Source organism: Vidua macroura, chromosome 2 (genome assembly GCF_024509145.1).
Source record: "Vidua macroura isolate BioBank_ID:100142 chromosome 2, ASM2450914v1, whole genome shotgun sequence".
Lineage (NCBI taxonomy): Eukaryota > Metazoa > Chordata > Aves > Passeriformes > Viduidae > Vidua > Vidua macroura.
The window spans coordinates 50,475,523-50,501,759 of NC_071572.1; the positions used below are offsets into that span (position 1 = coordinate 50,475,523).

Sequence of the window (26,237 nt, forward strand, 5' to 3'; positions counted from 1 at the left end):
ACACTTTCTAATGTAATTTGTGTACATTGATGCAGTAGCAAGGCTTTTTAAGGATTACGGAAAGACTTCGTCTTTCTCTGAAATTTTATCTAATAGTTGTCAAACCAGACATTTAAGTTCTAGGGAGAGCAAATTGTTCTTGGAATTCATCTTGAAGACTCAGGAGGTCTGGGATTTACCCTTGAAGCTGATCAGTTCAGAATAATTCATTAATGTCAAATAAAAGACCCTGTAAAGAATAATGTTTATTCCTCTAAGTCTCTACTGAAGGACTGTGTAAGCACTTGTTGAACGTTTAGTATAAACCTTTTAAAGTGAGGAGCAGGAGGAACATGGCATGCAGGTTGTGTGTTCAGTTGATTAATTCTTCATCCACATTTGGCCAACTGCATGCTTTTTTTTTGTGGAAACCCATTGTCAGAGTATAGTGGTTTGGGGAAAAGTACCCCAAGCATCAGGAAAACAACATTGCTTTATGGTCAGGTAGCCAAGGATGCATTTATTTGTGTTGCCATGATTGCAGCCGCATTGAGATCATTCTGGTTTGGCATGAATGTATTGGAGGCATCTCTCCCTATAGGCTCAGTGAAAGTTGGGGTAAGATGTTTAGGAGGAGCTGCATCATCCCCATCCCTGCAGTCCTCTCATCTTAGGTGCCCTAGGGACCAAGCAGGTGGCAGAGTTGCTGCTTCTTACTTTGAATCCTGATATACTTTAGTACATGTGTGTGTCTCTTCACCCTGCTAGATGTCATTCTTCATGGGAGTCTGGATAAATATTTCAGTCTTCAGGAGTTCAGGAGAACTAGGTATCACCTAGCAACAAGCATCCTCCTCTCTACCTCTTGCTTCTCTTTACTTTTATTAAAGTATCTGAAAACCAGAAGTTGAAGCATTAAGGTAATTTTCAGAAATATTTTGAGCAACTTTAGGTATTTCTGTTATGACATTACAGCAGAGCAACAAAGATGTTAGCGTAGGGGCTGGCATATTAAAGTAAGTAACTGTACCTTGTTTGAACAGCAGTTGCAATCAAAAATTAGCAAAGACTTCAGCTGGGGATGGAATAACCCTTATGATCACAGTTGTTAGGATGCATAGCAAGTGATCCTTTGGTCTTGTGAGGTCTGCAGTTACACTTAAACTAAACTGAATAAGTTTTAGGCTGTACTACATGGTTTGTCTTGCAGCTTGTGGTGACTGCTGGGGGGACAGTGCCGTGTATTGGAATTTCAAAGTTTTTTTTTCTTTTTTTTTTGCAAGGCTTTGTGGCAAAGTGTATTGGCTAGTTTCAATTACAGTGGTACAGCATTCAGTTTACAAATATCCTGGGGACCAGACCCAAGTCAGGAAAGGGAGACACTTGAAGTCCAGTTGAGGAAGACTTCGGGATCAGTTCAGTGCTGGACTGTATGCCAGCATCTCCTATCCTGTATCAGTTTTAATTGCCAAGGACTGTTGTGGATCTGTAGCTTGTGGTTAATGTATATTTTATCTGTAGCTTGTGCAAAATGTCACTTTATGGAGTTTATGAATGTCCCTGCAAGAATCAGAAACTTGGGGAAAAAGGACAAGTGTGTGATCACTGTTACTAAAAGGGTAGCTATCCTTAACACTGGTTTGAGGATAACCTGTGTTCATCTCTGAATAGTGCTGAAACTGAGCTTTCAGTGATCCTGCCTTACCTGATGGCAAGGGTGGTCTTGATGAGTCTGGGAGAAGTCTTGATGGTTTTGTCGGAGTTTGGTGTGACTCAGGGCCTTTGAAAGGGGTTGCAGAAGTCAAAATACAGATCTAAGGGCTTTCAAGAAGAAAAGTGCATACTTGGAAAAAAAATAGATTATGTAAGAAGGTGACTAGCCCCCTTATGTCCAAATAAGGAGTTTGTTTTGTAGAGGGAAAAGTTAGTAAATTCTGATTCAGCAAATGACTTAACTTTGCAAATGTGTTGGTCTTTTTCAAATGTATATTCCCATACCTATCTGAATTATAAAAGAGTAAAAATAGCACAAGGAGTAATTTGTTAATGTATTAATGTGAATTTTCTTTAAAATTATCAGTATGTAAAAGATAAATAAAAGTGATACCAGTCCGGTCTTGTGAACTAATGAACTGTGTGGGTTTATATGTTCAAAAGTGTTCTATTTGTAGGGGTATGGCTACCTCTGCACCTGGAGGGACTTCTGTCTTTCCTGAAATATGCTCAGCATGATTGTCCTGAAACTCTTCTCATGCTCCTTTAATGTGATCCAGGAGTCTTGCTCAGCTCCACCAGGGGGTAGCCATGCTGGTCGGGGTGGCACAACCAGGGCATCTAATCTGATCAAGACAGGTTTTCAAAATGGACTAAGTGTAACCAACCAAATTTATTTGGTTTCTTCTTGCTGTAGAAAAAGGAATCTAATGTTTGGTGTCATTCATAAACTCCTGGGGTCCCAAAACACTATTTTAAGGTGAAAATTAGGCTTTGGGTTGAGGAGGGCATAATTCTGTGTTTGCTTAAATTTCATTCTTTTGGTTGAAAATGATGATTTGTGCTTTGCTCTGTGATTACTTAAGAGCCTTTTTAACTTAAAGATTTCAAATCAGAAATATTGCGCAGCTGTCTCGTTGGGTAGGTTTTCTTCGACTGTAAAACCTGCTTGATTCAAATGAAAGATGTTTCTACTTGGACTTCAATGTCTGATTCCATATTCCTGATAGTAAAAAGTAACATTTCACTGCAAGGGACTGAAAACCAAAGTCCAAAATGGGTTTCATGGCGGTGACGCATGCGGCAGAATGGATGGGCCCTTTTTTCATATGCATGTTGAAGTCCTTTCATATGAAGTAAAAGCTTTTCAGCACTTTTGAAAGTCAGGGCAAACTTTTACAAAGTTACTACTTAAATGTTATTTTCAGAGGAAAAAGGTTTGCTCTTAATCTTCTCAAAAGCAGCCTAAAATAGAAGCCCTTCCATAGAGGAGAACACCCAGTGGTGCAAGGATGTGGGCAATTCAGTGCTTGTTAATTGTGCAAACCTGAGGAGCATTAATAAGCAAACCCAGTTACTTGTCATTGCTAAAGAAGTAGCTTTTCCATGAGGAGGACCCTTGGACATGAATTAATAATGCAAAACCACAGCTGCAGCTCTGGCTGGTTGGATAGTGGTTTGTTAGTTCTGAAACACAGACCCATGTTTGCTGTGTCACCATAGCCACCGTAACATAATAGGACTCCAGCGCTGGTGTGTAACTTGAAGCTAAGTTGTGTTGCAGGAACATGTGTGTCTGTGTGCATGTAGAGAGGAGTAATGATGAGAAAACCTGGAGAACTGGAAACAATTACCAGTCAAACTCTGTCTTCTGTCATAGAGACTCCATGAAGCTTTTGGATACATTGCATTTAATTTAAAGAAAGGAAATGAGTAAGTAATTTCCTGTACAGGTTAGGTGACCACATCGTGTAAGTCCAGGATATGGAAAATGTGGTCCAGTTGTCCCATTTTTGGACAAGAGCACAGAGGAAAGAGCAGCTACAAATTCAAAGGTGGTTCTTCAAGTGTGCAGTTTAAAAAAAAAAAAAAAAAAGGAATCTGCTACATGAGATTTTGAAATAATCCAAATAATGCCAAGGGAGATTAAATAAAAAAGGAAAAGAGAGTCTACAAGATGCATGAGAGAAGACAAATGGTCTACAACAGTTAGCATGCTTACAGTCTATGGTATTCAGTTAGGTCAGTGTGGTGACTTCGCAGCTTTTTATAATTCATACAAATATTTGAAACTTACTTTCTTCTATTAAACGTAATATTTTCTTAGGAATAAAATATAAGTGTGTGATGTTTAGTCAGTATGATAATAACACACTATATGAATGGACTATTTTTATTTTCTTAAGGGAGCTGCTTCTTTTCACTGTGAAAGTTTGTATAGTATTTGGAAACCTGTCATGTTGTCATATATACAGCAGTAATGAACTACTGGAATGTGGTTTAAAATCAGGCAGGTGATGCTGTACTGGTATTTGAAGGATAACCTTATTTTGAATGACAGAAAAATAACAGCAGATTGTTCATACTAAGTCTAACAGCAGATTCAGATTCTTGACTTCACACTATTTCCATTATTAAGAGAGACATATGTAAGTAGCATTTGCTTCCAGATACATGAACATATTCTGTCAAGGGGTTTAAGACATCCTGTCTATTATTTAAATTTTGGACATCTGAAGATTTTTTTTTCTGCCCCAAGACTTTTTTAAAAAGTTGGACTACTGAGTTTGTTTGTTTTCTTAAACCTGAAGGAGCCTCACAGAACACAATATTTGAATCTCTATATGCTTTTTTCTTTTATAGATTAACATAGAATCATAGGATGTTTTGAGTTGGAAGGGACTTACTGTTCATCTAGTTCCAATCTCTCTGCCATGGACAGAGATGCCACCCCCTAGGTCAGGTTGCTCAAAACCTCATCCAACCTGGCCTTGAACACTTTTAGGGATGGAACATCCACAACTTCTCTGGGCAACCTGTGCCAATGCCTCGCCACCCTCACAGTAAAGAATTTATTTCAAACATCTAATCTACATTTCTCCTCATTTCATTTGAAACACTGTCTTACGGTATGAGCCCATGTAAAAAGTCCTTCTCCAGCTCTCTTGTAGCCCCTTTAGGTACTGGAAGGTGCTGTAAGATCTCCCCAGAGCTTTCTCTTCTCCAGGCTGAACAACCCCAACTCTTTCAGCCCCTCTTCACAGGAAGGATGCTGCAGCCCTCTGTTCTTCTTTGTAGCCCTCATAACTAAACTGATCATGTATCTATAGGAAACCCTGAAAGAAATACATATTCAGATTTTGTGGTGGTCTTGGACAGTTTTTTAATGTGTCACTGTTGGGATTGTACATAGTATTTTTGGGAAATACAGTTTGAAATATTGGTAAAGAATGCTTGTCCTCTGTAGCTGCTGGAAAGTTTTCCTGTACAAATGCAGGGTACTGGTACATAGTGGGCTCAGAAGACTAATTAAAGCAGTTGGGATTTAGTGAGCTGAAATAGCAGCACAGAAGTTAAAAACACAGAACTTTGATGAAAATCATTAGTTAAGAGGAAACATAAGGCTTTCTGCAATATACTTTTTTTGTTGTATTTATCCATTTTTAAGTGCTTACAAAATTACTGTTCTTCTGACCTATGGTTTACTATGGAATAGATATCTGTGGTTAGATTTTTTTGTATTTACATGCACAACATACTTGAGAAATTATTGAACTTCTCAGAAAATACACGAATTAAATGATTTAATACTTTCTTTTTCAGGATTGAAGTGGATCTAGGGACAAATGGATGACTGAATATTCATATGAAGAGGAAAGCCATAAAAGTTGGTTGACATTTTTACAGCTATATGCATTATATGTATTAATGCTGGTATCAAAAATGTACACTGTGTTATTAAACAGAATAGCTTACATAACTGGCCTGAGTTTTGTATGCGGTGTTGTCTTTGAGGCAGGGCAATACTGTACCTTAACAGTCGTGGCTTAATGCAGTGTTTGCAGACAATAACTGAATGTTCAGCAGAAAAACCAGTAGTATGGTTAAGGAAATAGGCAATTCCTTTGAAGCCAGGTGTTTGAGTGGGCTCATACATAGTGGTGTTCATCATTCTTCCATGCAAAGATGAATGGAGAATTAGAGGGGTGTTGTCTTCCATTATAGCTACTGACTATGATGGTTAGTATGTTGTGGAGTAGCACTCAGATGCCACATTGACAGATGGATCTGTCAATGTTTAAGATGGATCTGTTAAACAGGAGAGGATCTCTTTGGAAGTTATCTTGGTGCTTTGTTTTCTTGTGATAGAAGGTTGTTTTGCACTCTGAGTTTTCTGTGATCATTAAAAAGGAAGAAGCTATTGATGGACCTCCACGACTGGCTAGTGTTTTAAGACACCAAGCCTTGACCTCTGCCAATCTGAGTTATTGGTGACTATGAGGGACAATCTTTTTCTGGGATACTATGATAACCAGTTCCCACCAAGGCTGTTTAAACACAGATGATGCTGCCTGTGGATTTACACCAGAGCAAATGAATTGTATTGACAAATGCAGGGTGTGGTACAGTGGGATACAGGGCACAGTCCAGGGGAATGCTGTGCAGCAGCTTGGCTAAATAAAGCATTCAGAAAACTCTTAATAGTCAAGGAGGGGTGTTATTGTGGGAAGCCTGTTTCCTTGAGAGCTTCTGTCAAACCCTGAATCCCAGTCAGGGATGGAAACAATCAAAAGACCAGCAAAAACCCCAGGTTTTGTTTTTCAAAAGCACAGTATTAGTTCAATACAAGAAATGTAAGTCTGCAGTTCTTTTAACTTAGCAAAGTAGTTCAAGAGGACAGAGTCTTATTTTTCTCAGTGGTAATTTGGTTTTATCGAGCTTTTAGTGGTTCAGAAGTTTTGCTGTTTATGAACTACTGACCTGGATACAGTAGAGTGTAATTCCTTCTTGGGTAAACTTCTTGAGTGTTTACAACAGAGAAGTGGACATGCTGATTCCAGCTACCTCCAAATTCACAAGCGGCATGAGATTTGAGGGAATGATCTATGTCTTTGAATTTTGTTTCCTGAAATAACAGCCAGCAAAACAATCTTCAGAAGCATCCATAGAACATCTGTTTTGTATGCTGCAGGTCCCAGAAAACACCTCCAGCCTCCCAGAGCCAAATTTAAACCCTGATAGAGACAAAGTGGTATTAGTAGCTGTGCAGAAATGTACACAATTTTTTCCATGGGGTCAGGGGCCCATATGCCCACATGAGGCAGCAGTTGTTCCTGCTAAAACCAGAACACAAAGTCTTGAGGAATTTTTCTTTGGTTTGATTGCTGACAAGTCAGTGGCTGCTGCCCATACCGATGTCTAATAGCTTGGGATGGGCCAGCGTCATGGCAGAGCAAACACTTCCCTGCTCAGAGCTCTTGGCTATGAATAGCAGAGTGAAAACCTGATACTTCCTAAACCTTACTTGCATCTTTCAGGAGTGAGGTGATAAAATCTTTACAAACTTGGGGAGGCACTTCACTTACAGAAAGTGTGAGAGGGTAAAAAACCAAACTAATTTTCTGTAAGCCATCTGTGGATATCATTTTGTTACAGTGGACAACTCTTGCTGTCCAGGAGACAGCACAGAGTAGTACTACCATAGTGTAGTAATGTTCTGTGTTGGATTGAGAACTAACTGGGACAGGCTATGTCTTAGGTATTTGGTTTGGGAAGTGACACCAGGGCAGAAAAAGTTAAGGATTTATTTTTTGAGAGGGGCTGTCATACCCAGAGTGTGTGCAGAGGAGGGACAGCTTCCAGATCAAGCAAAAGTAAAAGACTCTTGAAAGAATTTGACCTTTTTGCAGGTTTCTGTAATTGCATGAGAGCTGTATCTCTGTTAGCTGTGTATCACTGTTCCTCTCTCTGCTTTTGCTCTTCTGGTTTAACACAGAGTGGTGGAATGAGGAAGGAAGAACTGGAGAACAGGGTGACCTCTTTCCTGTCAAGCCATAGTTCCACTCTCTCATGCCCTTCTGATGACTTCCCGCAGTAATTGTGGGAAGCTGCTCTAAATATGTGCAGATAAGGAAGGGGGTACTGAGTTACTTCTTTACATGTATTCTGTTTGGCAGCCTTTGCAAATGTAGGACTCTGAATCCTACTGGTAGTCTTTTATATTAGGAAAGTACTGTGATTAAATCATATCGCTGAATGAAAAGAAAAATGTGGTTACATGGAGGAATTCAAAGCTTGAGGCTAAAAATTCCTTTTCTGGGAAGAAATTATTCCAGAAGGCTTAAGCAACAGAGGTGGAGAAGGCTTCTCTGTGGTCACTGTTAAGATCAGTTGATAAAGTTCTGACTCCAATAGAGAAGAGATTGGATTTCAGCCAGCACCCTGCCTTAGCTTTTTGTTTTAATGCTCCTCTACTAATCTAGTTTTGAAAGATTTTCACTGCTAACATTAAAATGTTGGTGTATTGTTGGGAGTGTAAACAACTTGTGTTGCATTGACTGTATGTTATACTGGTATATTTAAGGTCTTCCTTTGTCTGCATCAAAATATATGTAAACATTGTGTTGTATAAATAAGTGATATCTAAGCATATATGCAACTGATGAAGGAAAAATGGGCATAATTCTTTGTCTCATAAAATGAAGTTAGATGAATATCTAGCAGAAAAAAGAAATATGCAAAAGTAAATCTGACAGCACATGGGTATGTTGAATGCATGCAGCTTATGATGCTTCTGCATTTTCCATGTCCAGCTGCATCCAGAGGTTCATTTATCTGTTGAATCAGGTATTTAAAGTTTATGTTTTTCAGTGTACAGTGGCTGAATGGGGGTGTTGGGGGGTGAGACTTGGGTAGGAGCTGGTAAGGAAATGGGTAACTGACAGAGAAAAACTATAGCTCAAAGGTTCTGGGCAAAATAAAGATCAAGACTTCAAAACCAGGTAAACAGGACTGAAAGAAGGTCAGAGAGCAAAACTAAAGGGGAAAAAGAGGTTGTTCAGATTGGAAAAGCAGAGATCTGGGTTGTATTAACAAGTGGCCATGGGTGAATCACACCACTCACACTGTGGTTTCATGAACAGCTTCTAGAAATAACACTGGGCAGTTCAGCTGATCAGGTTTAATGATATTCTAAGTTATTTAATGCTGGAAAAGTGATGAACTACACTGAGTTTAATGGTGTAAGGATGACTCCTAATTTTCTGTATGTCATGTCTTCAAAAAAATCAAAACCAAACCAACCAAGAGCAAACTTCAGCTCAGCTGTTTAGAGGAAGGGACTTAAGGACGTGTTTCTTGAACTGTTGAAAGCCCCCTCCATTTCAGGAATCTCCCAACCTTTTATGTGCCCTTGCCTCACCTCCTCTGGCTCCTGCATGTAGCAGGGCATGGGAGGGTGCAGAACCTGCTAGCTGCTGATTGCAGGCCTAGGGCTCTACCCCATGCTCCACTGCCGGCTGGGCAAGCCCCTGGGTCATCTCATCTGACTCAGGATCTGCCCTGGCTTTGTATGGAGTTTGGATTCATTGGACTTCATCTTTTCCCTTTTTCATGCTTTTTAAAGTCTGATCATGATAAAAAAATGGCTTTGTAATATGTATTTGAGAATGTTTTCAGGAAGTTTTATGGTTTTATTTGCATAGTCAGTATAGTGGTAACAGTGTGGTGATATTTTTGGTTTTTCTTGTCAGTTGTCCCCTCTGTATTGCAAACAAATGCAGTTTTTCTAGAAAGAAAGTGGCTGCTCTTAAGGAGTCTTTCTCATCTAGCATCATTCAGTGAATTCTTGGAATATCTTTATGACTAGAAACATCAACTTGGTAAAATATATGAATCTCAAGGGAATTAATTCACACTGACCATCAATCTATCTTTTTGTCATATGCTTTTCAGTTTAGATTACTCTCAGGCAAAGAGGCTGTAGTTGGATGTTTTGTCTTAATTCATTGTGATTATAAATTAGCTGGATAAAACAGTGTAACAAATGACTACTTAAAAATGACTGATGGCCTTCAGCAAGGCAGGGGGATGTGGAGTTCTTTTGGCTTCATCTGTTGTCTAACATTTATCAAGATGGGTCCCTTAACAGTTGATTTTTAATGAATATTTCATAATGTAAACAGATAGCAGGCAGTTGTCTGGAGCTCAGTCATATTCACAGGACAGATCTGCTTTTACTTGCTGTTGGTGAAAAACGTAAAAGTTAACACTGAAACTGTAGAGTGGGAGGAAAGCTTTTCCCGAAATCTTACGTTGCGGAAAGGGAGGAACAGCAGTGATTTTCTTTCTTTTCCTGTTCTTCACATCAGCAGCCACATACTGTGCTGTCTCTTGCTCCTGTCTTTTCCCACTGGTGCTAGAGGGCTGTGCATGGTGCACACTGTAGCCCCAGGTTTGCTCACTGTAGGCTCAGTCCTACTGCAGGTAAGGTGAGGTGAATTTGGAGCTAAGGCCCATGACTGAAAAATTGCTGAGGTAATTTCCAACACTGAAATTTCCCAAGGAGAAAAAGGCTTTAAGATGGCTTGCAACAAACCACTTCAGCTTTGTGAGTTTGCCTATGAGCTCTTTCCTGTTTCCCTTGCATTTGCAAAGTTATGGAATGATTTCTGGAAAGACCCTGGTGTTCTTATTAGGCTTTCCTTATGAACAGCAGTACAAAATTTGTTCTACACAGCTCGTTTCTTAATTTCTTCCAGACAGATGCTTGCATAATCTAAGTAGTTTCTCATCTATGGATCCTGGGTCTTAGCTACATTCTATTAGTTTCCTAACTCTCTTGGTGGCACACATATGTGTAGATTGTGGACAAATCATATTTAGGAGTTGGCTTGTGATCTGACCTTGTTTAAATAAAATTGGGTTATGATTTTGAGGGTTTTGTTTTTGTATTTAGTTTCTATCAATATGGGTTAGGGGTAAAACATCCATGGAGTATCCTAACCATTTCTTTTAAGTTTTATATATAAAAAATGCAGTATATTTCAGAAGTGTTATTTTACTGATTGAAGATAGCTGTGGTCTTTTTGCACTCTGAGTTTTCAGAAAGGCGTAGAAAGTAGGCATAGAGTGAGTTAGGCTTGCCCTGTCAAAGCCTGGTCTTCTGCAAAATCTCAAGCTTTACTCTAAAATCAATACAGATATCTTCATATTTTATAAATAAGGTTGTATTCTCAATTAGTCAGAGCAAAGTTGCCCAAAAGGCTTTGTTCATAATTGGGAGAAATGTCTTTGGCTCAGCAGTGGTGTGCAGGGTTTGCATCCAGTGTCTCCACAGACTTCTGCTCTGCTTGGAGCTGATGTGGAATATTTCAGATGCATTGGTTTTTGAATTAAAATCCTTTTTATTAAACCGTTTTTTGAAATAGGAAGAATGGAGAATTGCATAAAAGAGAGTGGCAGCAATTTTCATGTGAGGTGATGTGTGGGGGAGTAAGGCAGCCCACATTATAGTGCAGTTTACAGGAGAGTAGTTTGTCTAGAATTGACAAAATGTGATAAAAACGTGGAATATTTAAAATGTTCTTTTCACAGTTCAAGTAATGAAAATTACTAAATGTCGTTGTAAAGCAAAGGTAGATCTTGCTGGTGTTGCCTGGATCACTTCTCCATAAAGAGATAGGTGGTGAGGATGGTCTGTGGGTAGTAAATTGTGGATGTAGGTGAAAGCTGTTTTAAGAGCTTACTTCTTCACCTACTGACATAACTCAGTTCTGTAGAGTGCCGTTTAAACTACTTCTGAAAGTTAATAGATAACCCTTTATGCTCTTATTTAGTAAATGGTTTAGCGTCTATAGTTTGTATTATTTACTGCTGTTGATTATAAGACTTGAAGTGTGGTAACTTCATCTGATTTTTTAAGGTCAGAGGGAGCTTTTAAATGCATCCTGTGATCACAATCCTCCTGTAAATGTTGCTTTGTTTTTTGAAGTTTGAGAATTTTTTGTCGGGTTGAGGGTTTTCTTTGTTTGGTTTTTAATTCATTATGGGAGTGGAAAAAAAAATGTAAAACTTCATCTTGAAAAGATCAGCAAGAGCTCAGAGCAGAGTTAACAAAAACTAGTCTGTGAGTATAAAATAACAAATAGCTTTATAATGTGGGCAAAGACACCCTTGGTTCCCATTTCTGTTGAAAACGTGTGGTGTGTGTTGGTGTTCCCCTGCTGGGAGGGAGAGATGTGTTAAAAACAGAGTTCCTGCATCTCAGGTGGAGCAGAAACTCATACCACCTCTTGTCTCCAAAATTCGTCTTGCAGGCTATATATGAAATAAAATGGTGGAAACAGCCTAAAGATCTAGGTGAGAAATTTTCAGGTGAGCATTTCCTCAGTTCAGGCTATAGTGGGAAGTGAGCCAAGAGTGCTACTGCTTTAGCTTAGATCAGGAAATGCTTTCATGCATGTCCTGACCATTTTGATATGTGTATTTTCAGAAGTATGACACAAGTTTCCAAAGTGCCTAATAGGGACAAAAATTTTTAAATTCATACTCTCAGGTTTTCAGTTTCCAAGAAACAGAATAATCTTCATTTCTGTTGAGCATAATCCATAAAATAAAACAATTTAAAACCAGATATACAGGACTTGCTACTTGCTACTTCAGTTTATTATGACCTCTTTCTGGTCATTAGTTATAAGCATATAACTTTGCATGGGAAAAAAAGATACTTCTCTTGTGTGGAGATATTAATTCTCAATATCATGAAGCATCACAACTAATTGCATTTTGGAGTTAATCTTTTCTTTGTGATGAGGAAGGGAATAATCTCCATCTGAACAGTGGTGCAGATTAAGATACATAGAACTAGATACTGAAATACTATGTGTTCTTGTTTTCCTTTTCCTACGTATCTGACAATAAGAATTTAGTGGTAGAAGTAAGCGCATTTGGATTTTAGTATTTTTGACATCCTGTGGAGAGCATGATGTCAAACAATGGCAATTTGTCACTTCTCATATGATGGTGTAGAAGAATGTGTTAGAATTCAGTAGCTAGCACATAAGGAGAAGACAGTTTAATACTGATATCCACTGCTAACAGACCTGAATAATGATTCCACTGGGTATGGTATTTCCTATACCCAAGGACATATGTCTAAAAGAGAAAACAAGCTCCCAGTGTTAATCTAAATCTCGACTCACTCTTGTGCTTCCCACGTGATGATTCATTAAGTCTTTCTTATGCAGAGGTCTGGTGATGAGTCAGGAAAGGGCAAGTTCTCTGCTTTGAGGCTGTCACCTTCTTTTGAACTTTGCTATTTACTGAAGTTTTTTGGTGTTCAGTTTGATAGCAGTCAGCTGCAGCTGTGATTGCAGTCAGCTGTGATGGACATGTGGGCATAGCTCCAGTGAAAACAAAGGCCTAGGCTTTCAAACATTATAGGTAAACATGCTGAGTTTCCACCTTAATTTTAAAGTAATATAGAAGCATTTCAGTATTTGTATTAGGAAAAAACAAACAAAAAACCCCCAACCACTAAAGGCTAAACACATGATAAAAGGTGTCTTAGAAATAGCAAGATACAAAACATTATGTTTTCCTTGTTTTTTTTTTTTTTTTCCATATTTTTAAGAGCATGGTACAACCCTCAAAACCCAGACATTTGGAGTACAATCTAAGTTTCATTTAAAACTATACGAATATGGGATTAGATGTTTCTGAACTGAAATGACAGTGAGAATCTCTCTTGCAAATTAAGAAGTAAGGAGTGCCTGTTGGTCTTAGGAAGATGAAAATTAACTTAGATGTGTAGGTTGTCTTAAGTGCAGTGGAACTGAGATGATGTTAGCTGAACTACTCTTTGGAGATTTACATAGTGGATGAGATACAGGAGCTCCAGGCAGAATGACAATGGAGTTTATTTTATCACAGGATGTAAAACAAGTGAATTGCCATAATAATCTCTGCATAAAGCAAGGGTAATCTTTTTTTTTTTTTTTTAATATGGAGAAAGAGAGCCAGAGAGTTCACAATATCCTGGCTGTTCATGTACAAGGAACTAAACCTTTCTTTAGAATGACCTGAATCCATTCAGCCATCATGCTTTCTTATTGAGCTCTTCAGGGAGGACAAGCAACATACATCTCTGAAAATATATTTTTTTATGTAGTGAAATGAGATATTAATTCATGGCTTGATATAAGATGCTCATAACAGGTTGGGTAATTATTCTAACTATTATATATTTAAATATATGGAAAGTATTTATAAACCAAGCATACCTGCTGTTAGTTCTATAGTGGTAATGATAATTTCAGAAGTTTTAGAGCCTTTGTTATTTAAAAGTGGGTGCGTTTTGGAAAGAAGCTTTAATGTTAAAAAGTTGCAGGATTTCATTTTTTATCAAACTGATTTAGCCACTTTGGTTGGTGTGGAAGAGCCTGTTTTTCTACTTCAGCTGATAATACCTTTTCAGCATGGAAAATGGACAAAGAAACACTGGAAAAGTAAAATAGTTAAGTTTCGGAGGTAATAACAACACCCAACTCCTGTTGTATCCTTTTCAGCTGTGTATTTGGTTTCAAGCAAGAGTTGGACTCTTACGTTATTCTGAATGTAAATGTGCCATTGCTCTTTGATCTTTAGCAAAACTTCCTAATGATCAAGGCTACTTAGCACTTTTGCTCGAAGGAAAAGATTTACTTTGGGGCATAGCAAGTTTCCAGAAGAGTTAATGATGTCCTTAGGTTCTGGCTTTTGTGAGCTGTATGCAGCTTAAGAATTCTTTTGTATTAATCTTATGTCAATTGCTAGTTCTTCTAGAAGAGCCTAGTGCACAGAAATAAGGCATTTATTTACCTAATGTAAAACCAGGTTATCAGAAAAAAGTCTTAATTTATTTGAAGTAGTATTATGTAAGTTTCTGTTTTTGTTAATGAAGAAACATATTTCCAATGATTTCAGCTGTGCCGGACAATAGCTAGGCAGTCTACTAGGTATGCTGTGCTCCACTTTTAATTCCCAGGTGCAGGCTGGGATTAGTTCTGCCAGATTTCCTCTGGATACTAGGTAGCATTTATTGTTTATCAGTTGATGTACAAAGTTAGATTTTTCTTTTTGCCAGTCAGGGTTTTTTTTTCTGTGTTTCTGGTAAATGTGTTATTTCTGTCAAGTCACAAGTCTGTATCAGTAACAGTTACTGGAGTGTGGAAGGAAGGGCACCAACATGATAACCCATCTGCTTATATTTGCTGATGTCTCTCCACAGTGCCAGCCTGGTGGGATCAGAGACTGAGGAATCTTTTATAAGAACGGTGTTGTTTTCATCAGAAAGTGTTTTAAAACACTGAAATTCTTCCACCCCATTGGCTCTGAAATCTCCCACGTGGGGATCTTTAGAGTAAATAAATAAAAGATCACACCAGGCAAATGTGATTTAAAGTGTTTGTAACTGTTCCCCAAACAGCAGTAAAATCCTAAATATGATATGAGCAAGGCAAACAAGGGGAAAAGTTCACTTCAGCCTCCAGACTTAGTATTTGCACTATGTAGCTATGCAGCACCAGACCTTTGTGTACACAGGAGAGGATTCTGAAGAGTCTTGGTGTCTGAAGGACATCCCCCTGGATTAGGACAGCTTCCTCATGCCCTGCTTCTCCACAGCTTGCCCTTCTTTGGGCTGTGTGTACATTTGTATCAGAGAAGTCTCTTATTTGTAATCCAAACCTAAGTGACCTACCAGTAGTTGCCTGCACAGAGCCAGAAGTACTAAATGGTTTGAGCTGGCTGGGACCTTAAAGATGCAGCCCCACTGCTGGGGGCATGGACACCTTTCACTAGACTGGGTTTCTCAGAGCAGCATTCAAACAGGCTGTGAACACTTTAGAGATAAGGCATCCACAGCTTCTCTGGGAAACATTTTCCATTGCTTCACCAACCTCACAGAAAAGATTTTTTTCCTAGTATCTAATCTAACCCTACCCTCTTTCAGTTTGAATCCATTCCCCCTTGTCCTATCACTACATACACTTGTAAAAAGTCTCTCTCCGTCTTTCTTGTAGGCTCGCTACAGGTTGCTGTAAGTTCTCCCCAAAACCTTCTCTTGTCTAGGCTGAACAGTCCCAGTTTTCCTAGCCTTTCTTCATATTCCATCCCTCTAAAGATCCTGGTGTCCCTCCTCTGGACTCGCTCCAACAGGTCCATGTACTCCCATGAGGAGTGATTTTTAAGAAAAGGTATTCATAAAAAAATTCTTTTTTTTTTGTTTTTTTTTTTTTTTTTACATGCGAAGTTTTGACTTGGCATGAGCTTTGAGCTTTCAGCATAGAGAGCATTCTCGTGAATCAGCTACATTGATCATGGGAATCGCTCACCAGATTTGTGCCACCATCATTCAGTGTCTGATAAACACTGCTCTTGAAACGACTGTGGCTGTGATTTTAGTGGTGAGATTTTAGTAATGTTTATTGAATTTCAGCAACCAGAATAATGATGGAGGTAGTTTGTCATGTTATTAATGTTAGAGGTCTGGGTATCTTCAGAAGGATTCAGTACACATAACACTTGATGTCTATACAGAGATCGGTGTTTAAAAATATGAGCAACTTAATCCATCCAGTTCTTGTGGTGCAAAGTAAATCTAATAAAAGCATTTTAGTCTATGTGAGACATAGCTAATATGGACAGGAAATCGTTTTCATCATTTTACACAGTGTAACTAAGCCATGTGTTGGGAATAAATATGTGATTTATACAGGCACAATTTCTTTTTATGTCCTAATGAAAAATGTTAAATATATTAGTATGACTCGGGGCTTGACACATGCTCTGAAGGCTATGTATGATGCCAAGCAACCAGTTATCTCAGTGCATTATTTCTTGAAAGCCTTGACATAGGTAAGGTCACTATACATTTTTAAAGGGAGCGTGATGCTAGGTTGATACAGGATGAAAGGATGATACAAATAACAACACTTTGTTAGACCTTCCTGCTGCGCAGTGTATAATCAGGTGCTCTGACTTCATGAGCACTAATGAGGATTTAAAGACCTAGTGGTGCACATTTAGCAGTCACACATGATTCTGTCAAATGCTTTTACAAAGGGCACCTCTCATGCAAAGTGCAGTTCAAAAGCAGGTAGGAATGAATAGTTTTATTGTATAGCTTGGTGTAATACTTCTCAGTGTTTCAGTGAGCACAGCAATAGGTTGTAGTGTGCTGGTGCTTTGCCAGGTTCTGCTGTTTGGCTGTGATTTTTGCCAGTTGTGAAGCTGGCCAGGAGCAATAGTACACATGGGCAGGCTGTATCACTGCATTTTCAGCGATCGAATAGTCACTGAGAGGAACAAAGGGAGAGGGTTCTGAAGTTATTATTTGAAGTCCATACTAAGCTGTATATGCCATGTGCTGACCATCTCATTTAGCTCTACAGTAAATGTCAGGTGGTGAAATCCTGCAGAAGAACGGTGGCCTACCTAGTTTAAGGTACCTTTTGGCAGTGATCCGTACCAGGTACTTGGCAGAAGAATGGCAATTCATTCTGAAGTGCAGCTCTTGAGACCAAATGCTATGGTTTAGAGCTGATTTAACTTTGATGTTTTTGGTGTGTATTATGCGTAAAGAAGAAACATAAAAATAGAAATGTGTTTTCTGTTGGAACAAACGTCCATCTACCTTACCTGCTTCTGCTTTGAGTAGTCAATAATGGATGCTTAGGGAAAGGATGTAGCCAGGCTATTGTATGAGTGATGGTATTGCCCCAGTACCTCTTTCAAGTTTGCATAGCCAGAGGTTGTATCTGTATTTTTGTGCTTGATGATAGCTCTTGGTAAACAAATCTGTAGAAAAGTCCAATTGTTTTTCAACCAATATCCAGCTCATCAGACAAGCAGACTTGTCATGAGGCTAGCTTCTCTCTGTGTGAAGTTATGGCTTCCAGTGCAAATCCCATGGTTTCCAGTTAGCCCCTGCTTTGGGTAGGAGGTTGGACTGGAGATCTCCTGAAAAGCTTTCCCACTAAATTATCCTTTGATCCTAAGAAAAAACCAGTTTGACTATAGCATTCATTGTTCCCCTAGTTTTTCCATGATATTTCATGCTGTAAAATGACTTGGTATAAATGAATTATGCATTAGCTTGTCTTTTGCCTAGATACACACCCATATATTTTGTTTATAATCTCTAAATTAATATAACTGCCGAGTTTGATTTGCTTTATATAGCAAATTTGGTATCTCTGCCTTTTCAAGAAGTTTTAATCAAAGTTCAAAGCGTCTCTTAATGTACTGCTATATGTGCTACTTCTGTATCTCTTTCTGATGTTTTCCAGACTTTTATTACTCTGTCTAGAATTACTTAAACTATTCTTTAATCTTGACGTTTGCCATTATTCTAATAATTTGCAGTAATTTTGTGCAGAGCACTTGTTTTTTAAATGTGTTTGAGGAATCACAGTTTCTTTGAGAATCTGTGGGAAACGCATGTTGGCGACGTTTAACACTTGTTAATTAGAAATTCTTAGCACTTAATTGAAATTGTCTTTAAAATGGGCCCTAATTCTACTATAATTTATTGCTTGTGAAATCTAATTTGGCAGTTTTGTACACAAGCATTTTGATAATTCTGTCTTGAGTAAGAAGGTACCTCGTGAGTAGTTAGGTATTGGCTTGATGCAATCAATCTGAGAGCAAAATGTTATTTTATACAATTTAAAAAAATATTTGGTGGATACTTAAAAATTATTACTCATGAATTGTGGTGCTTTGTATTTCATTCACTAAATGAACAGAAGTCAAGAGTTTTCCCTTTTTTTTTTTAAACTGTTTTCCCTTTTTTTGAGCTTTGTACTACTCACCAGCTTTAATATTCATATTTTTTCAGGAGTTTCCACTGAAGTATGCAGGGAGCAGGAATCCTCAAACTGTTGTTAAATAAAACAGAGATTGGGTTGGGACACGGTATTAAACATTTGCAATTTGGGAGTTTTATCACAGTATACTCCCTCTCTTTAAACATGTCAGAATAAGCAGTGAGTTTGCTCCATGGTGAGAAGCATGTACAGTAATGCTTAGTTTCTGGCATGTAGTCTGACCTTTTCATCTGAGTGTGCAATCATTCAGTTTTGTTTAATTAATCCTGTGTTATTTTGGCCTGTCCTTGAATCAAATGAGCTTTAAGTATGCTTTGCTAACTGACTCTGCTTCTGAGGCTGAGACTGTGGTCGCAGCTCTAACTGGCAGCTGGAACAGGGCCATTGAAAGAGCACTTGGTTTCACCACTTACTGCCTGTGGTATCTGTGACTTTGTACATGAACTGTGACAGATGCTCTGTGTGAACCTTCTGTGCGCTTTGCGGTGTGTCCTACAATACCTGGTGTTGGAAGGTGCAACTGCACACAAGGTGTCCTCCTCCTCCTCAAGGCTGCTGTTCTTGTCATGGGCAGCATGGCAGGCTGAACTGGAACTGAGCCACTGACTTCTGGGAACAGGTTGTTCTCTTATGGGTGTCATATAGTGCTCTGTCTTTAATAGTAAAAAACTCCAGAAGTTTTTAAAAATTGCATGTAAACAAAGTAAATCTGAAATAAAAACAAATCTTAGCTGAAATTCCTAAATTTTAGTTGTTACAAAAGCTGTCTTTTCCTTGTTTTCCCTTTTCATTCTGCCTCTGTGTTGGAGCTCCCAGATCAGTGAGAAACAAGGAATTACCCTTACTTACCTGCTGTACAGAAGCAGTGCCAGTTGCCTAACATTTCTGTGGCTCTGCTGCTAAAAGGCACTAGGCTATTTAATGTTGGCATAACCTTATATTGCTCTCATTCAGAGAATACAGTTTGTAATGTCTATGGTTTATAAGAAGCCAGATTTTGGCCCTGATGGTCAGTTTATTGCCATGTTTTATTTTAGGGGCGTGAACATGGCACCTGGAGGAGCAGCAGTTTTCTTGCTGAGCTGAAGGTTTGGGTATGATCCCATGCAGCAGTGGGACAGACAGTATTATTGGTAGTGTGTTTATTTTCTTTGAAATACAAATGGCAAGGTCCAGCGCCATTTCTGAAGCAAGTGTTGATGCCCAGACTTATGAAAGTGCTTACCCAGTTGTTTCACTGCTCCCTCTGGAGCTTTGCAGTTGTAGAGCTGAAGGTGCTGTTGCTTTGAGGTGATGGTCCCTCTGGACTGTGCAGACGATGGTGCCAAGCAGATCCTGTAGAGAGCATCTTCTCTTCTTGGCAAAGAGCAACAATGTTTGGCCTGCCACATACCATTTCATGCACAAATTTTGGACTAAACTGTGGCTACTGCTACATGCTAAATGTTCCTTCTGTTCTCCAGCACACAGAGTCCATGTTGTATCTGTTTTTATGGAAGCACACTTTGCACAGTGGAAGGTGGGGGAACTGTGCCAGCCAGCTCCCTGTGCTTTCAGCAGCTAATTTTCTGACCAGAGCAGGTACAGTCAGAATTCAGAGTAAAATTGCAGTCACTGTGTATCTGCTGGCAAGCTCCTGGGCAATGCCATTTAATATTCATTTGCTCAGCAAGTACAAAATAGTCACCATTTAGACAACAGTGAAGGTAACCTTTAAGTAATATGTGCAAATTTGGTCACTGTAATACTAGAAATTTCAATTCTTCTGTGTTTCCTGTTACAATTTTTTTTTTTTTTTTTGCCAGGTGGTGAGGTTTGTTTTTAATTTTAAGCCTTATTCATCTTCAAACTCTTCTTTAAGCTCTTCTCCAGTCTCAAGGGCAGTTGACATACTGGAACACTGCTTTGGAAATTGAGCAAGAGTTTTTTAAAAACACTTGTCTTATATTAGTGGTCAAGGAGAAGTGCCAATCTAAATGAATTGCTAGAGGGTTTTTTGTTGTTTTTGTTTGGTTTTTTTGGGAAAAAGTAATGAGTTTTAGCTTGATAGTAGTCTTTACTATTTGTCTGCACTTCAAAAACCCAAAAGAGTTTATTTTACTATTACTTGTCAAATGTTCTGAAAAGATGTCTTTTAAAATAATTCTAGTGTAAAGATAAAAGTAGTACATGCTTTCTGCACATGTACCCTTTCTTAAATATGTGGCACTCCTAAATGATGGCTCTTTTCCCGCTCTCTCTTTGACTGAGAGGTTGGGCTTTTTTCATTATGTGGGACTTCAAGTGTATGGTTAAGAAAATCCACAGATACTTACTGAATCCACTGATATTCACAAAAATCAAATATTCTGTGAATGTTGTAGTAGAAGGAAGACAATGAAGTCATTAATGTTGATAAAAGTTAAATGTGAGGCTTTGGTGTAAGTACTGTTGGTTGTAACCTATTGTGTCTGTACCACAGGAAGGATCCATAATTATTTGTAGAATCGCTAAAACTGGCAGGACAGCAGAGCTGATGTAAAAGGATTTTAAGCCATCAAAGCTGACAGGGTTGCCTGCTGAATTTGAGAAATAGCAGATTGGCCTCTAGTTACCAATGCACTTGGTGATCCTCTGTCACCTGGAAGCTGACCACATCTCTTCAGTTCTATTTATATTCCCTAAAACTAACTTAAACCCAAGCTAATAAAAAAAGATTATAGCAGCAAAATTTGAGATCTCTGTTATCTCCACTGAATATTGTCTCGACATGAAGTCTTTTCCTGGAGACAGATCTGTAAAAATATATTGCAGATTACAACATAGCTACATCCTTAGGGATTTGAGTACTTCATAATTTTGGAAGTCTGCTGTTTTCAAAATTAGTAGTATTCTCTGCAAGAGATCTAGGCAATGGACTAGGAATTTGAGAAACTTGTGTTGCATGTGCACATCTTTGTACTGGTATGAGAGGGATACAGCTGGACATGGTCTGGTAGTTCTAGCAAGGATCTGAGCTGGGGAACATGAGCTTGAAGGCCAACCCTTGCATGTGCCTCAGGCACTGACAGTGTCAAGTCACAGGTGCTTTTGAGGTCTGGGCTCTACCTGACAGTCACAATTGTAGTAAGAGACCACACTCAGAGCTGTGATGCCTCCCAGTTCACTGGATGCCATGCAGTTGAATGTTTGTGTCCCTTCTCACCAAAGAAATTTAATTTTGAATTGAAATGAACTAGAATCAACCCCCCCCACCCCACCCCCTCCCCCCCAGTTTCATGTGAAAACAGTAAGAAGTCTAAGGCTTTACTTCACTTAAGTTATTTTGGCTTTCCTTGAAGCATCAGTAAAGGCAAACCATAGTTTTCTGGTGAATTTGACTGAAAATTCAAGTTTGGAGTAAAATACAGAACTACCAGAATCTCTGCTTTCATTATGAACATTTTACACAGCTATGGATATAATTACATATGATGATCTTATGGCAAGTCATGGGCTGTTACCCCTAGTTTCCTGGCAGAACTCCCAGTTAAGTGATTCTCTTCTAGCCACAACAATGTACTTTCTTTAACTGGTATGTTTCATCCTAGAGAGAACTGCATTTAAATGAATAACTGATCTTGTTGTATAGTATATAAAGGTCTTCAGAAAACTGAGTTGACAGGTTTATTTGGCTTTCTCTCCCTATGAAGATTGTTACATTTGATAAGAAATGGTGATCCTTCAATCTTCTATTATCCCTTGAAACTAAGAGAAATTGTTTTTTTCTCTTTGTTTTTTTCTCTTTTTTCATGTTTTGAAAAACTTACCTAATCATACCTTTAAAAGGTTCTCCTTTACCTCAAGTAGATCACTTCACATTTTTGTCTTGATGTGTTATGTGACTCTTGCTTTGACTGATGAATAACTTCCACGTAGTGATATAAGAAAAGAGAATAATAAGAATTTGGGTATACGTGTTTGAAAAAAATCAACAAGGTAATCTTATTTATAGGGCATATAACTGACATAGGCTACTTCATGGTTAATTCAGTGATATTTCTAAGACGCCTGTATAAAAAAGCAAGACTTAAAACCCTATGTTTATCAACTATCAAGAACATTGTTATAACAAAAATTACCCCAAGAATATAACGATGAATTAAGAAATTATTACAGGTACAGAAAACTTGTGTAAAAAGAACTAGAAGATAAGGTAGGGAAAGTTTTGTGTCATAGCTTTGGGTGAGAAGGACTGCCTGAAGGTTGTTCATGGCTCTTAGCTGTTCAAATGTACTCCCTGAAGCTTGAAACTTTCTACTGTAGCTTGAACGGTGAGTTTGTGACTGCTCTTCCCCAAGCTGATACTTCATTTCTCAAAATCAAAGTGTGTCGAGTTAGAAGTTAAGTTTGTACAGAAAAGTAAAGGAAGATTTGGAATGAAGTGGGACTGGGCAGAAGGAAGCTGGGGATGGAGGTGCTTAGTTTTAGTCTTTGTTTCTCATCATCCAACTCTATTGGCAATAAATTAATTTTCCCTAAATCAAGTCCATTTTGCCTGTGTCAGTATCTCATAAGTAATTTTCTTGTCTTTATCTCATTTCCTAAGCATTTCTTTATTCTGTTCTTCCCTTGTGCTGTTGAGGGAGAGGAGGAATGCAGCAGTGGCTTGGGAGGGCATATGGTCGATGATGAAGGCCAAGCCCACAAGAGTTTTGAAGATTGAATTGTCAGCTGAAACTTTTAGGTCACCATGGAAAAAAGCAGAATCATCAGTGTCTGTCTTACCAATGTGCAGCTCTTCAGTGAGACTAAGCCTTTCATTAGTAGCAGTAGTAGCAAGCATCATCTGCCTTGCCTTTCTATCACTTGAGTGTTCAGGAGTGAAACAAGATGAGGAGGCTTTCTTTCACAGGAATGTAAATGTTTGTCAACCCACACAGGAAATGTGAGGTCTGAGTTCTGGGTGCTCTGAAGCCTGAGCTCACTGCTCACTTTCTGGGGTTGCCTGGGGTAGGGCCTATCTGCGTGGTAAGGCTTTAGTACTGAGCAGCTAGATGTGAAAATCTTGGAGAGTGAGAGAGACAACTATGATGTGGGGTGGGGATATCTGGTTTCAGTAATCTTATGATTATCTTATAAAGGGGGTTTAGGGGTGTCTTTGTGGTGTCTCAGAACAGGAGGTGAGTTGTGGCATCAGATCCTCTCTGATTGTTAAAAATTTGCAGTGTGATTCTTAAAATGTATGGCTTGGCCAAATGAAAAACTTGCCTACAAAACCTTAGCACTTCTTGTGGATGGCAAATGTCATAATAGTGTAATTCATAATTAAATAAACACTACAGGGTGCTGAGGGGGTTTGTATCAGGATGAGATAACGATTTGGGTTTTTTTTTTTCTTCCGCTCAAGTAGTGAAAGATAATTTGATTAAAAATTGCAGCAGAAAGCCATCCTCACGAAGAAAATGTCAGTGATGGTTGTAGAGGTGCTGTGCAGAAAATGTAGTCCTTTTAGGAGTGGGGAGAGTCTGGTTTTTAACTAACTGCTGCAGCTTCTCAAAAGAGCTTGTAAGCTTGAAAGCGTGTCTGTCTTGTGTAACAACTGCTCTAGTAGCAGTTGCCCATACGGACCCGGGTATGATTTGTGTTTTTAATTAATATTTCAAGGGAATAAGTGTCCAAAAGTGATTAGTGGCAGGTTCCAATGGATGGCACTGAGAAAGAGAGCATTATCTCTTTTAGGATGAGTTATTCATCCAAGAGAACAGATGTTTTGGTAAGGTCATGCAGTGTTTGGCTTCACTGTCTGCCCAGCTTAGGACCTACATCTGCCGTGTGTTTTACGAAGGTGGTAAAGGAGTCCAGCAGGAGGGTTGAGGTGGGAGACTAGAAAAGGGAGGACTGTCACACGAATTAAGGTACCCTTCACCTGAGCAATTTTGGGGGCTGGAAGTTAGCTACCACAGTTAATGAAGAAAATGGGGTTGCCTGAATCTCTGCCAGTGGGTCTCATGAGTGTCATCAGTTAATGTGGGCGCTGGAGCAGCCTGGCCTCACTCTGATGTGGATGCTCAATCTGCTTGCCTGACCTTGGAGGCTCCTGGAAGAGCTCAATTCATATCCCAGTCTCAGTGGGAGTAACTCAAGCCCCTTTGCCTTAGGTGACAGCTCACTTTATGCAAACCTCAACAATTATACCTGTTTTGCTGCATGGCTTCGAACGTACTGTAGTGCAAGCACTGGTTATGGCAGGAGAGTGCTGTTTGGATCATCTCTCTAGGTGACTTTGGGCTGAATGTGTCGTCCCTGTGATCACACACAGACTGGATCTACTCGGCAGTGGCCTCTCAGGATGTGTCACACAACGTACTTCAAGTTATAAATGCAGACGAGATCAAATAGTTTGGAAATAATTTACTCCTGTGATTATTGCTCCTGTGAATTATAAATTACCCGAAAGGCAGAGCTGTTTGCAGCTAGAGTATTTGCTCTTCGGACCAGCTCTTGAAAGGCTGCTTTTAAGAAATAAGATTTTTGGAGAACAAAAGGAGAAGCTAACACGATGAAAATTTAGTTAAATGTAAATGTGTTAAATGGTACATGAACTAGTCAGGTTTTCATTATTTATCAGTTTTAAACTTCAAAGGCTCTGTTTAGCTTGCATTTTTAAAACTAATGAGTTTATCACAGCCAGTGGGGAAAAAATGGTTCAAGTATATCAGCTGTAAATTGGTACAAAGCACTAAAAGGGACATTAGCCTCTAATCAGATTCTAACAGTTCATTAAACCTGCCTTTCCTCCGTGGCACTTTGTCTTCCCCCCTCCTTCTGCCTGTGCCTCCTGTGTAAGCCAGCCTCGTCCCTGTGCTCAGGCGGGTAAAACTTCCTCAGGGACATGGTGCAGCATCAGCTCATCCTTCTTTGTCTATGAGCTAAACAGCCTAAGGGATGTTTGATGATGGTGTATTCCTGATCTTGCTGTAAAATTCAACTGTGCTGCCTATAAATCAAGAAAGCAGAGGGACCTCTCAGCTTGCAAAATAGGCACTGGGGGAGCCAGGAATGCCATACTGGCTTCTGCTCTTTCTCCACTCAAACCACATCCAAACTGATGGGGCTCAGTGACACCTGAGATCTGCTGCTAATAAGTAAACAGTGCAGTGCCCTTGCTGGGAAGAAAGATGTAAAGTCAGGCACAATTTCATCCAGCTTCTTTGTGGCATCAGAGACCCTTCCTGTGTTTTCCACCTCATGTCTCAAACACTGAATAAACATCAAGGTGAACAAAATAATTTGCTCAGCAAACGTAGGAAGAACTTGTTTTTCTTCCTCTTCCTGTTGTGTCAAGTTTTAAAAGTACAGTAGATGTACAGCAGTAGCATAGCATGGAGTGAGACATCTCAATAGCTTGACTGGTTCGCATTCTTGCATGTCTGAATGCAGAGGTGTCCTGCTGAAATTTACTTGTTCAATCTGAAATTCTATAACTTCTAAGCATTTAGAGCTTTTTGTGAATGATCTCAATCTACTTTTAAAGGTAAGAAATAGAGATTACACTTGCTTATCTGCTTCACCATCAAGCTGCTTCTTGTCCTGTAGTAAGTAGCCACAACTCTGGGTGCTAAAATACACAGGACTTAAAGTGAGGGTGACAGGCATTTTAAGCAGGTCATTTGCTCTGCTTTTGGCAGTGTGTTGGGCATATCAGTTTCCCTTTTCAACAAGTTCTTTAAATTACAGTAAAGGAGTATACAAAAAATAAACAGTTTCTGCAGTATTTATATCCTGGAAAGTGGAGGTCCTGGGATGAGGTGTATCGAATGGAAAAAAGAAAATGTTTAAAGTAGTTTAAGTTTTTAAAACGTATTTTGGAAGCTGTGTTCAGATAGACCATTTTCCTTAAACTTTGACTGTAGCAACCATGATAAGAAACAGGGC

General features: G+C 39.0%; 1 protein-coding gene across 2 annotated transcripts in view; it reads left to right on the forward strand.

Annotated features, from left to right (window-relative positions):
- The window catches only part of KLF12 (KLF transcription factor 12), a 231,349-nt gene that overhangs the window by 60,158 nt on the left and 144,954 nt on the right, over positions 1 to 26,237 (forward strand). For both annotated transcript variants that reach the window (XM_053971027.1, XM_053971028.1), the window contains exon 2: positions 5,296 to 5,359. In XM_053971027.1, coding sequence (XP_053827002.1) covers positions 5,339 to 5,359 — 21 coding nt within the window. In that variant the 5' untranslated portion in view covers positions 5,296 to 5,338. The remainder of the gene's footprint in view (positions 1 to 5,295; positions 5,360 to 26,237) is intronic.